This window comes from Protopterus annectens, chromosome 16.part0 (genome assembly GCF_019279795.1).
Source record: "Protopterus annectens isolate FY-2018-M chromosome 16.part0, PAN1.0, whole genome shotgun sequence".
NCBI lineage: Eukaryota > Metazoa > Chordata > Ceratodontiformes > Protopteridae > Protopterus > Protopterus annectens.
In genome coordinates this window covers 43,873,538-43,887,830 of record NC_056750.1, presented here as the reverse complement: position 1 = coordinate 43,887,830, position 14,293 = coordinate 43,873,538, and the positions used below count along the sequence as shown (strand labels likewise).

The 14,293-nt window shown below is 43.6% G+C and overlaps 1 protein-coding gene across 3 annotated transcripts in view; it reads left to right on the top strand.

Annotated features, from left to right (window-relative positions):
- Window positions 1-14,293, top strand: part of POMT1 (protein O-mannosyltransferase 1) — a 1,532,857-nt gene that overhangs the window by 806,756 nt on the left and 711,808 nt on the right. For all 3 annotated transcript variants that reach the window (XM_044058401.1, XM_044058399.1, XM_044058400.1), the window contains one exon: window positions 3,096-3,226. In XM_044058401.1, coding sequence (XP_043914336.1) covers window positions 3,096-3,226 — 131 coding nt within the window. The remainder of the gene's footprint in view (window positions 1-3,095; window positions 3,227-14,293) is intronic.

The window sequence follows — 14,293 nt, the reverse complement described above, 5'->3', positions numbered from 1 at the left end:
TCCCATTGGGGACTATTGCAGTTCAAACTGAAAACATGTCTGTAGTTTGGTACATCAAAAAACAGAGGAACTCAAGCTTATCCCCTTTGCAGAAAGGCCATAAGAGCATGGAAATAGACAATCTCATCAGACTGCTTTCTAATTGCAACGCATATTCCAGGGAAAAACAACATGCTTGTGGACAAACTAAGCAGATCCATTTTGATGTCCCTTCTAGCATTGGGGCTGTCCTTGCTGCAACCTCTTTGCCACTGCCTCAACAATAAGTGCAGCAGGTACTTTGCTGTAATCTCCCCTCAGGGGGAGTCACATAGAGATGCTCTAGTTCATGCTTGGCCCTCGGGTCTCCTTTATGCTTATCCTCCTCTTCCTCGGATTCCAAACTTTTTACAGAAAGCAAGCAGACTGAAGAAGTCAGTAATCCTCATTGCCCCCTTCTGGCCCCAGCAAGTATGGTTCCCTTATTACAGCCTCTTCTTTGTTGTCCTCCATGGATACTGGAGCCAACTCTAGATCTTCTGTCACATCCGTCATGGATTCAACATCCCAACATTGCAGCCCTAAGTCTAACTGTATGGTTTCTCCACTTCCAGTAATAGTTAGAAAACCCAGGCTTTCTTCCCCTTTACGTGATGTTATTTTGGTTTCTCAAAAAGAATCTACCAAAAAAGTATACAAAACAAATGGAAAAGATTCTGCCTTTGGGTTTTGAATAAAGACATCAATCCCTTTTCTGCCCCAGTCTCTTTGATTCTCCAGTTCTTGACAGTGCTTTTTGAGGAAGGAAGGAAGGAAGGAGCTAGTTTCTCTACAACCAAACTTAAACTGGCAGCTATTTCTAATTTTCACATGGGGAACAGACATTTTTCTCTGGCTTTGTCTAAACTATGTAAAGCTTTCTTGAAAGGAATTTATCTTCTAAGGCCTCCAGTAAAAGATCCCTCACCACCTTGAGATCTGGCAGTTGTACTACAAGGCCTAACTCAGAAACTCTTTGAGCCTTCAGCTAAATATGATCTGAAGTTTCGGTCATGGAAAACAATTTTATTGGTAGCCATCACATCTGCAAAGAGAGTATCTGAACTCCAGACTCTCCATTCAACATCTCTTTATGTAATTTTTCATAAGGATAGGGATTCCTTATGGACTACCCCTTCCTTTTTACCTAAAGTGGCCTCTGAGAGTAACATTAACCAATCCATCAATTTATCACTTTTCTTTCCATATTTTTCCAATAAAGGAGAGTACATGTTGCATCTTCTGGATGAGCAGAGACAGTTACGTTTTTATCTTCACAGGATAAGACAATTCAGAAAAATCAGACCAACTCTTTGTTTTCTTTTCTCCAAAAAAAATAGGTTATCCAGTATCCATAGTAACTCTAACAAAATGGATAACAGGCTATATTTCCTGGATTCATTCTCAGAAAGGCATGATATTATCTAAACCTCCCAAGGCTCATTCAGCCAGTTCCATGACCACATCATCTGCTTTTTGGTCAAGAACGTCTATTGACAACAGTTGTGCTGGGGCTACATGGTCCAATACTCATACTTTTGTTTCTCATTACAAGTTGTATATTATTTCTAGAAAAAGAGCTGCCTTTGGTTCGGCAGTACTCCAGAACATCCTTCCATGAGGGTCACCCAAGATCAGCATAACTGGGGACCTTGTCCCATACAATGAAGAAGAATGAAAAGGGCAAATCAGACTTCAAAGTTACGTAGTGACCATAACTTGGCACTTGTGTTGTCCATTTTCATGATTTCTCAACTTCCCTCCCATCCATCCCCCATCCAAGTTCCATTAGAAATATATTGAACTGTATTGGAACCTATAGTTCAAGGTTTGAGCCCTGTCTTAGTATCAAACTTTTCCTGTCTCTCTTTTACTATGAGGATAGAGCAGCAAACCTGGTCCGAGGCTTTGGGGATGAAATAGAGCATTGTGGTTAGAGGGAGAAGCTCAAGAGCTGGATCCTAGGTCTGGAATAAGCAGTCGAGTCAGATCCAAGGATAGGATCTGAACCCATATGTTGAGAAAGAATGAAAATGAACAACAAAGATGCCTAGTTATGATAAGAACATAACTTTTAATTTCTGTCCTTGTGCCGTCTAGACATTTGACTCCTACCTTGAGTGTGCCCATTTGTTCCCATCACCATAGCAACAGGCAGCCATGTGTGGGTTTCATTTTTTGACCCCAACTCCTCTTATAGTAGCTGATGTGCATGCTGCCATGTGTGCTGCTCTACTGTGCCTCTCCCTATGAGTGCATGTACAATTCTGCATCCTCCCCATGAAGGCCACCATGTGGAAGTAGCTTGGCAGAGCCACATGCAAACGGTAGCTCATATGATGTGAGCTCTGCATATTGCATTTGGCCAGCTGCCTCTCCAGAGGATGACTGAGCTGATATTGGCCAGACATTGTCACCTTCCCTCATCGTCTCTGCCAGTGCCTGGGCTACTAGTCAGTGCTCAGCTGCCTAAGTCATAGTAGGGACTTTATCCCTCTGTACTGTAGAGCTGATGTTGTCTTATTGTTTCTCTGTAATATAATAGGGCCATGTGTAGAGTAAGTCTGAAAGTAATGTAAAAATACTGAGGAGCAAGAAGCATGACCACATTTACAACAGTTTGCAAATGCAGGGTATTTTTTTTTTTCATTACAGGATTTCTTTCAGATGACTTCACTTATCTCTTACAGATGTTGCCCAGATGTATACTGCATTCTGTCTAGTGCCCTTCTTAATCCATAATTGAGAGATGTTGAAACATTTGGCATTGGCAAATGTTTGTTAGTGTGTTCCAACACTTTGCTGGGTCAGGAAAAGAAATGGAGTTCAGCAACAGACCAGGATCTTTTCATTGTAACACTATATCATGCACTCACTACATGCCACATAACTGGGTATTGTGAAAAATTCTGTGATGAGCAACATACTGTATCAGTGAAGATTGGTAGCTTATTTTTTTTTTCTGGTGAAGTAATATGCCTTTTATTTTTTAACAGAAAGTAATCTGCATCTTAAGTTTTTTTTAAATATCAATTGCTTCTTGTTAAATTTTGTGTACATGTCTTGTATACTTGTAGGGAGGTTTGGCAAGGATAACACAAGGACAGCCCTTGGAAGTGGCATATGGTTCCCAGATCACATTACGAAATGTCCTAGGGAAACCTGTTCCCTGTTGGCTTCACTCTCACAAGGACCCTTACCCCATAAGGTAAAGACTTGTTTTTCTATGACTTTTTATTCTGTTTTTTGACCATATGTGTTATTTCAGTGAGTTAATAATGTATAGATATTATGCAAAATATTTCTGTTTCTTTTATGATATTTGGGTGCCCACTGAATGTTCAGGAATCATAAGTGTGATCATTGGAACAATGAGAATTTAAGTGCAGGTATGGGCGGTGGATATACACTAATTCCGAGACTGTGGTACCTAGGAGTATATGCACTAATTCTGAGATTGTAGTATCTAGGAGTATATACACTAATCCTGAGACTGTGGTATCTAGGAGTATGTACACTAATTCTGAGACTGTGGTATTTGAGTGTATACACTAATTCCAAGATTGTGCTATCTAGGAGTATATACACTAATTCCAAGATTGTGCTATCTAGGAGTATATACACTAAATTCAAGATTGTGGTATCTAGGAGTACATACACTAATTCGAAGATTGTGGTATCTATCAGTATATACACTTATTTCCAAGACTGTGGTATCTAGGAGTATATAAACTAGTTCCAAGACTGTGGTATCTAGGAGTATATACACTAATCCTTAGACTGTGGTATCTATGAGTATATACACTAATTCCAAGACTGTGGTATGTAGGAAGTATATACACTAATCATGAGACTGTGGTATCTATGAGTATGTACACTAATTCCAAGATTGTGGTATCTATGAGTGTATACACTAATTCCAAGATTGTGGTATCTATGAGTGTATACACTAATTTCCAAGACTGTGGTATCTAGGAGTATCCCCCCATCTGAAATCTGATCCTTGGAATAGTGAGAATTTAAGGAAGCATGAGGGCTAGTATTCACTAATTCTGTGATTTTGGTATCCCGGAGTATTCCCACATTTTCTAAATTTTGAACCTTGAAACAATGACAATTTATGTAAGAATGTGGGTGAATGCATATCAGTTCCATGGCTATGGTAACTGAGTATTCCTCCTTCTCTCACGTATAGAAGTTTTAGAGTTATTATATGTAAGCTGTCCTTCCATATCTCTGTTGCAGTATTCCTGACGTAAGGTATCTCCTGCCAAGGATAGCCCAAAGTCTGGCCAGTATACCAAAGCCTTTAGAATTTATAGACATCGTATGTCACACGCACGCTCCCCGTGCAAGGTTTAAGGCATAAAGGTGATGTACAGACATACATACCTCAGAACTTCTTTGCTGGCAGTCCGAATGGCATCATTAAATGTCAGTCTGAACGCTCTTCTTCTGTGCTGGTTACCGAGCCGTGTTGCAAATAAGTGCCCCATTGGGGTTTCTTCTTATCTTCTATTTTTGTGAGTTTACATGTCATCCAGAAAGGGAAAATGTCAGTGTAGGAGATAGATTCTCAATAAAGATCATCACAAGCAGTGTCTCTTCTGTTTGGGTGCTTCTCACAACCATATACAGTGTTCTGTCTGCTGAGTGTTTGGACCAAGACCCTATGTAGTCATCTCTCCTCCTTGTCTATTTGCCTAGAAAACCAATGTCTAAAGTTGTTGGTGCAAGGTGCTGTGATGGAGTCTTCCCATCCCAAGGGTCAGCCACTTGCCAAGAAAAAAGCCAAAAAACTCGTGTCTGATTTGGCTGCTATCCAGCCTCCCTAGGTGTCTGTCTCAAGGCTAGTGAAAGTTTGGAGGATCATCTGGTTGTTGCTTTGGATTCCTCTGCTGTGACCCTGCCAGAGGCTGGCATGGATCCACCTTATCGCATGTCCTTCGGAGGCTTTACAAACGTGTGCTCCAGAGGTTGAGGGAGAAACTCGTCTTTATTATATCTGAGGGACCGAGAGGGATTCCACATACTCTACTTCAGGAGAAGATTCTGACAATGCTGATAGTATCAGCAGGGGTCTAAACTTAGGATTTTTCATGCAGACGTCCCTCAAAATAAAAAACTAAGCATACTTCCCCACCTGTTAAAGATCCCCAACGCGAATGGCAGGAATTTACTCAGGGGTTGTTTAATGCTTTGATGGCCTTGAAGCCTCCTCAAGGAGTCTCTATGCCTGCTCCCCCAGTCATCTGTTCCTCTTAAGATTCCCAGGGAGCAAGAGTCCTCTAATGAGGATCTGGATTCTGGGGGAAGAGTCTGTGCCATGCTCTTCCCTGATCCTTTCCCCTTTAGATTATGGGTCTGAGGAAGAGGATTCTATTAGTCCAAATTCTATCTTAGAAGAACTCTCTTTTGGTGACACTCTTTCTCATATGATGGAATATTTCAAGTGGGATTGTTCTGTGGTTTCTGATATTCAGAAGAGGTATTATGAACTCCTCCAGACAGTCTCTCCTAAGCCCTCTGCTGTTCCTCCAGTCCTGGCTGCACTCTTGGATACCTTTTCAGCAACCTCTGTTGGCCTTGATTATCAGCAGCCTCCTATCCCCAAGAAATCTGACAGATTTTACAAGATGTCTGATGGATTTTAAATTTCTGTATAAATGTCTTTCTGCTGACCCTTCTGTAGTGTCTGCCTCTTCTGACAAATATTCTAAGCTTTTGCCTTTTACTAAATTACTACTTTCATATAAAGGCAGTAGAGCTATGAAACGTCTAGGCAAAAGATTTATACTGCTGCCACCCTGACTTTCAGAGCTATCAGTTATCAGACTCATATGACAAGGTATGTTTTATCCCTTCTTTCTCAAGCTCCTCGGTAATTTCTGACCTTCCTGATTCTGAAGGAAAGGTTTCAGCCCTTTCTTTTTGGGCTCTACATCTCAAGTGGCCTGTCATTTTATTAAATGTAGTTATGATGAGCTGATGCTTCTTCTAGTGCTGCTGCATTTGGTCCTACATTAAGGTGCCCATCTTGGCTTCGTCCTTAGCCTTTACCCGATGACATTAAAGTTAAATTGTTGAATGCTCCCCTTGATAATAAAAAGCTTTTTGTCTGTGTTACTGCTGAACTTTTTAAGTCCCTCCAGGACAAAGGCAAGGCCTTGCAATTGATACATATTTTTGTTTCACCTATCCCTAAGTTCCAGGGGAAATTATCCCTCCAAATCTGCTTTTATTCACAGACAGTTTCACTCCAACCAAAGATTAAAAGGGTTCTAGGCATGTACTTACAGCTAAGTCTACTCAGACCCCTACTTCCTTTTCAGTGCAAACCAGGTTCCATCTGACAGTTTGTGTCCTCTTTCCCTTAGCCAGGTTCCTTTGTCTTTCTCTGTTTTTCCTCAGTTGGTTGAGTTTCACTCAAGACTCTCGAGTTTTGCCCATCCTCTGCCAGGGATATTTCATGGTGTGGAAATCCCTTCTCTCCTTTCTGGGTATCTCTCATACCCCACAGGAACAGTCCCTTTCTTGCCATAAGTGATTCAGGCTCTTCTGGGCAGGGGCACTCGGGTTGTGCTCCCTGCCCAGGAAGGTAAGGGTATTTATGTCAGGATGTTCCTTGTCCCCAGGAAGGAAGGCACCCGAAGACCCATTCTGGACCTTTCTCAGCTCAACACCTTTCTAGAAGTCACCTCCTTTTGGATGTTGTTTCTTCAAACCTTATTCCCTTTTCTTCTTTCTCAGGCCTTCCTTGCATGTCTGGACCTCAAAGATGCTTACCTTCACATCCTCAATCCATCCCCTTTTCAGGAAGTTTTTGTGTTTCTCTGTTTCTTTCTTGCATTTTCAGTTCTCTGCTTTGCCCTTGGGCCTCTCTACTGCCCCAGTGGTATTCACCAAATGCATTGCACCTGTCGTTGCCTTTTGCAGGATGAGAGGCATTCAGATCTTTCCTTATCCAGATGACCTACTCAGCCAGGCTTCATCCCCTGAGGTTCTGCTTCAGGACTTTCAGTGTGTTGTTCAAATATGACAAAACCTAGGTTTTCCATAAATTTTCAAAAATCAGTCCTGATTCACTCTCAGGATCATGTTTTTTCTTGTTTGCAGAATTCAGACCATTTTCATGCTGGCATCCCTGCTTCCCTCCAAGGCCCTGTCTCTGATTGCCTTTTTCCAATCCCCCCTTCTTCTGGCTTCAGTCACAGCCAGGGATTTTCTCAAGGTTTTCGGGTTTATGGCTTCCACCATTCCTATTTTGCCTCTAGCCAGGCTTCATATCAGAACTCTAGTGCTACCTCTAGTCAGTGTGGCTTCAAAACTGTCATCCACTGGATTTCCTAGTTCCATTCCTTCCCTGTCTCAAACTCGAGCTTCAGTGGTGGATTCAGCAGCGTTCTCTCAAACCATGGCTCCCTTTCCAACCTCCAGTCCCATCTCAATAGCTCTTTTTGGATGCCTCAGACAGGGGGTGGGGAGCTTCCTTCAGTTCTGTCAGAGTCCAGGGTCTCTGGCCTCCCCATCAGAGGTCAGATCACATCCACATCAAGGACATGAGACCTCTCCTTTTAGCTATTCAGGCTTTTTATTGCCTGTTTCTTCCAGGGTCCCTCAAAGTTTTCACAGACAATACCACAGTGATATGGTATGTAAGCAACTAAGCAGGGACAGAATCTTACCTTCTTTGCAGGCTCGCTCTTCAGGTCTGGGATCTAGCTGTCCAGTATCAAGTGACTCTTCAGGCCATCTACATTGCTTCAGACCAGAATATAATGACAAACTCTCTGAGCAGGTCCAGCAGACAGGCTCACAAATGGGTGCTTCACAGAGCGTTGTTTATGGACATTGTCCATCGATGGGGTATTCCTCAGATAGATCTTTTCACCTCCCCTCTGAACAGATGGCTTCCTCTATTCTGTTAGAGTCCCATCTTCTTTGGCTTGAGAGGTGGATGCCCTGTCTTTTCCTTGGAAGGGGATGTTCCTGTACACCTTCCCTCCCCTTTCTCTAATTCCAGGGGTGTCCAGCACAAGATCAAATAAGACTTCCTCAAAATCTTGCTGATGACTCCCTTTTCACCCAGACAGCATCGATTCCTCCTTTTTATTTTTTCACTTATCTAAGGACAATCACCATAAGCTACCTCATCGGGTGGATCTCCTCACGCAAGACAAGCAATCTGTTATCCATCCTCACTTGTCGACTCTTCAGCTGACACTGTGGGTTATAGGGTTTTGATCTGTTTTAGACACCTCTTTTCTGAGGATGTTCTTCAGGTTCTGCAGGAGACCAAGAAACCCAAGACCAGGAAATCATATTTGTCTAACTGGAAGAGATTTTCTTTCTAGTGCCTCTCTCGTAACCAGGGTCCCTTTTCAGTAGGGATCCCTCTGATTTTCTCTTATTTGTGTGAATTGCTCCTTGCTGGTTTAGCACACTCTTCAGTTAAAGCTCACCTCTCTGCTATTTCTGCTTGTCTGCCCTTGACTCCTCCTCTGGTCTCTAGGTTTGAAGTCAAACATTTTCTTAAAGACATCCTTCATATAAGGCTTCCCAGGAAGCCTATTTTGCCTTCTTGGGATCTTAGTTTTGTTGTTGAAAATTTGACTCAGGCTCCTTTTGAGCCTGCAGCTTCAGCTTCCTTGCAACATTGCTCTTGGAAGAGTGTTCTTCTTTTGGCCCTTACTTCAGCTAAGAGAATATTTGAACTTCACACCTTTATGGTTGTTGCTCCTTTTTTAGTTTTTCAGAGACAGGGTGTCTCTTTGTACTAATCCTTTTATGTCAGTGAGTTGCCTCTCAGTCTGTAAATTTGCTCTCCTTTTGTCCTTCTCAGCAGTCTGCTTGTGAGAAGGTTCTTCACACCTTGGATTTACATGGGTAGCTCAGATATTATTTGGATAAGCCTAAGGCCATTTGCAAATCTGAGCAACTTTTTATTTCTTTTCATCTCAGCTCTTTTGTTTAGTAGTTTCTAAACAAACCATTCTTCCTGGATTTCTAAGGCCATTTCTTTTTGTTACTCATTTCATGGCAAATATCATTCTACCTCTTTTTCCCAGAGCTGTTGCTTCCTCGGGTGCCTTTTTTAAAGGACAGGATATCAATTCCATCCTTGAGGCTGCTTCTTGGACTTCTGTCCATACCTTCACTAAACATTACAAGTTGGATATTGTTTCCAGTGCAAGAGCCGGCTTTGCCAGAGATGTTCATCGTGCATACAGCTGCAGTCATAACAGATGGGTTCTCCTGCCGTCAGGCGGGTCCTCGGTCGGCCGAATTCCAAAGTCTAGGTCCGGCGTCGGTTGTCGTCGCTTCTTCCCTGACGTCAGTGCGACAGGGGTATAAAAGAACCAGCCAACGCCATTTTCTCCAGTCTTTCTTGCCGCGCGGTGCCCGAAGCAGAAGCAGTTCGCAAGTGCCGGTCGGCCAGCTCCTGACATTACGAAAATTTGGAAACCGAAGTCTTCTTAAAAGCTAAGTACCCCATTGGGGAAACTTTTCTTGCCTCAGACCGATGTCAGACAAAGTTAATAATTGTATTTCTTGTGGGAAGCAAATACCGCATAAGGATTTCCATTCCGTCTGGATTCCTTGCTTAGGCCCAGACCACGACGTCTCAGTCTGTCGCTTTTCTGCTACATTCAACAAATGCACTATTAAGCATCGGGCGGAGTTCGCCCAGCATTTTTTTGGGAAAGCATTTAACTATACTATGTCGTCGGATACTCCGACTCCGGTTTTGTCTAAAAAACGCAAACACAAGGACCGACACTCGAGGTCCGCGGCCTCTACCGACACCACGCCAAAGCCGACTCCACGTGGTCCGGTTCTCAGCGAGGTGCCTATGCAGCCCCTGATTACCGACGACACATCTTTGGCGGTGTCTCCTGTACCCGAGGTCGCAGGCTCCTCGGCCCACACCCTGACTACAGATACCGACGCCACTCTTGGCATTGAAACACAGAATGTGGACAGGTCCACCTCCACTCAAGGTATCTTCAGACCTTCCTCTTCTTTCTCCATCAAGGCTTTCACCAAGTCTAAAGCATCCATGCACTTTAAGAGACCAGCTACACTGGGCCCATCTCCAGGCCCCATGCCTAAGAAACAGATGCTTAAAATGGCTGAGGATTTAATTACTCTAATCAGAGGTTCTCAGCCACCTCCGGACAAAAGGCCCAGAGTGGAGGAAGATTCCCCCTCCTCTGATCAGGGCTCCATTATTTCAGAACACTCTGATGATCAGGAACAGCCTTACTCCCCTTTTGAAGACTCTGATGCAGAGGAGTCTATTCCTTCTGTATCCCCCCCTGAGGATTACTCATTTGGGGAAACTTTGCATACCTTAAGGGAACACTTCCACTGGGAAGGCCAGGATTATTCAGATTCCAAGAAAAGGCTCAGGGAATTTCTTTTGTTACCCCAGCACAGGCCTCTGGCTATACCTCCTGTCTTGGACATCTTAGATGATGTTTACTCGGAGGCCTGCCTTAACCCGGACTCTCTACCTCCAGCTCCAGTTAAGCCTGACAGGTACTACAGGGTTCCTGATTCACACCAATTTCTATACAAAAGCCATGCTGCTGACCTAGAAACCATCTCACAAGGGCCCAAGGGAGTTAAGGCCTCCATTGCCAAAAATCCATTGCCTTCCGAGAGAGATTCCATATCCTTAGAAAGGTGGGGAAAAAAGGTATACACCTCGGCTACCTTATCCATGAGGGCCTTAAACTGTCAGTTTCATATGCTAAAATACCAACAGTTTTTGTTATCACAATTGAAAAGTAAAATGTCACAACCTGAACAACCAGACTTGAAGGAGTTGCAGGATTTGATGCATAGTGCAGAAGAAGTGGGTAAACATACCTTACAATGTGGTTTTGATGCTCTAGAGGCCTCATGTAGAGCTGCTGTTACAGGCTCAGTCATATGTAGGCATGCCTGGCTCAAGGAACAAGCCTTGCCTGATCATGTCAAAGCTAAATTACTAGACGCCCCTCTTCAAAAGTATGTACTATTTGGGGCTAATGCTGAGGAAGTATTACGGAAAATGGAGGAAAAGGCTAAATCAATGCAAACTGTGAAAGAATTTCTGCAGGTTCAACCCCCACATTTTAGTAGAAATTGGCCTTCCAAAAACTGGTCCTTTCCTGCCACAGACAGACCCCAAAGAGGCAGATACAGGCGCCCGAGGGGCAGAGGACAATCACAAGGATCGTATAGAGGCAGACAATGGCAAGCTCCTACACAAAGAGGTGGTGAGGACAACTCGCAATCTTTCAGAAAGCAAACCCAATGACATCCCCTTGACATGCCAACCAGGACTCAATTGACAGCCCGCTGAGGAGGGACGCTGGCACTAGTTTCAAAAAATTGGCATGTTGTCACAAAGGACAAATGGATCCTGGACATTATAAACAGAGGCTACAAATCCGATTTTCATACCCTTCCAAACATGAGAGGCATGCCAATCCTGCCACTCAATCAAAGGGTAGAGGCACAAAGGCAAATTTCAGATCTCATAAACATGAAAGCTATTCAAGAGGTACCTACACGAACAAGGTCAAGGTTTTTATTCCAGGCTATTTCTGGTGCCAAGGAAGGAAAAGATTGGAGACCTATTTTGGATCTTTCCATCCTAAACACATTCCTACTGCACCAAAATTCAAGATGCTCACTCTACAGCAACTTCTTCCCATGCTGGGCAAGGAGTCTTGGCTGGTAACATTGGACCTCAAGGAGGCATACCTGCATGTCCCAATCAGACAAAATTGCAGAAGATACCTCAGATTTCTTGCAGGTTCAACCCATTATCAATTCTCTGCATTGCCCTTTGGCTTATCTACTGCACCCAGAGTATTCACGAAATGCCTGGCATCTGTAATTGCCTACTGCAGACTTCAAGGGATACAAATATACCCTTATTTGGACGACTGCCTGATCCAAGCGGACAGCAAGCACATTCTTCTGAAACATCTGGCTTATGTAATAATGTTATTAAACTCTCTGGGATACACAGTCAACAAAGAGAAATCAAGGCTAATACCCTCTCGGGAGATAATTTTCCTGGGTGCCAATTTGGACACAAACACCCAGATGGCCTACCTCACGCCAGAGAAGCAGGGGCAACTAATTCAGTACTTCAGAACACTGGCAAATTGCACCAGGCTGACTGCAAGGAAAATCCTGCAGGCTCTGGGATTCATGGCATCTTGCATCTTACTAATCCCATGTGCAAAGCTGCATATGAGAAAACTACAATGGTACCTAAAAAACATATGGTCTCAACACAGCCACAGTTTGGAAACAATAATACCACTAATTCCATGTCTGCAAAAGGAATTTCTGTGGTGGGCTCAAGCATGTCAAACAAACACAGGTCTTCCATTCAGCAAGCCTCAAGCAAATCAAGTCATCACAACAGACGCCTCAGACTACGCCTGGGGGGCGCACATGACAGACCAGTGCATTCAGGGCAAATGGTCCCAAAAAGAAAAGCACCTTCACATCAATCAAAAAGAAATGCTAGCAGTAATAAATGCTATTATAGCTTTCAAGGACCTTCTACAACCAGGTCAACTATTGATAAGAACGGACAACACCACAGTTATGTGGTACATAAACAAGCAGGGAGGAACACATTCTTACCCCCTATGCAGACTGGCCATGTCACTTTGGAACATGGCCATGGACTTACAAATGGAACTACAAGCACAGTACTTGCCAGGCAAGGAAAACACGCTGGCAGACAACCTAAGCAGGAATATGACAGATCCACATGAATGGAAGTTGCATCCAAAAGTTTTTACAGAAATAATCCAAGAATGGGGAAGGCCAGACACTCTTTGCCTCCCACAAAAATCATCAATTGACAAAATTCTGCTCAAGGATCTTCCATCCAAAGGCCTGGAGAGTGGATGCTCTCTCTTTCAGTTGGACATCAATGACAGTTTATGCCTTCCCACCTCTTCCTCTGCTGCCCAAAGTCCTATTGAAGACCAGAGCAGACAGACCAAAGATGATCCTCATTGCTCCGGACTGGCCAAGGCAACACTGGTACCCACTCCTGAGGAGCCTGACGCATTCCCCACCATGGACCCTGCCTCTAATGCCTCTTCTTCTGACTCAGCACAGCTTCAAAACTCTTCACAGTCAGCTAAAAACACTCAATCTAGCCGCATGGAAGATTCCTTAGCATCACAGCAGGCCCTACTCTCCAAGGAGGTGCAGGATGTCATTTTGGAGGCCAGAAGGCCATCAACTAGAAAAGCTTACTCCGCAAAATGGAAACGTTTTTGCGTCTGGAATGAGAAAAAGGGCCAGGACCCTGGAAAACTGAATTTACCTCAAATACTACAATATTTGGCGGAACTGCTAAGCAGTGGACTTTCGTTCTCCTCCATCAAAATCCATGCCTCAGCCATTTCTGCAGAATACAACACTGATCCACCTTTATTCTCTCACCCTCTCTTAAGACAGTTCCTCAGAGGGGCTAAGAATTTAAGACCTCCAAGGAAACAACCAATACCTGCTTGGGATCTTAATATAATTCTGGAAAAACTGACCTTGCCTCCTTTTGAGCCAGCTGCCTTATCAGATTTGCAATATTTGTCCTGGAAGACAGCTTTCCTTCTGGCTATCACTTCAGCTCGTAGAGTTTCAGAACTACAGGCTCTCATGGCTGTCCAGCCTTTTATCATCTTCCATCAGGACAGAGTTTCCTTACGAACCAACCCGTCCTTTATGCCTAAAGTGGTATCCAGGGTAGCTTTAAATCAGGCCATACATTTACCTACTTTTTATCCTAATCCTCAAAACAAGGGGGAGAGATTACTACATTCCTTGGACATCCACAGACAACTGCGTTATTATTTGGACAGAACAAAGCCTTTCAGAAAAGCAGAACAGCTCTTTGTGGCCTATGCGGTAGGAGTTCAAGGAAAGCCAATTTCCAAACAGACAATCTCAAAATGGATAGCACATTGCATACGCTTTTGCTATTCTTTTCATGGCAAAACTGTACCTACAGGCATTAGAACCCATTCCACCAGGGCCACAGCCACCTCTGCAGCCTTCCTCAGAGGAGTACCTACCAAGGATATTTTGGAAGCAGCCACTTGGAGTTCTCTGCATACCTTCTCCAAGCACTACAACCTACCATTATACTCCAAATCTAGAGCAGGCTTTGCCACTGCAGTCTTGCAGGGCATTTTGGCTCCTCTTAGTTCCACCTAGTGCCTACCACCCCTTTCTTAGCTTTGGGATT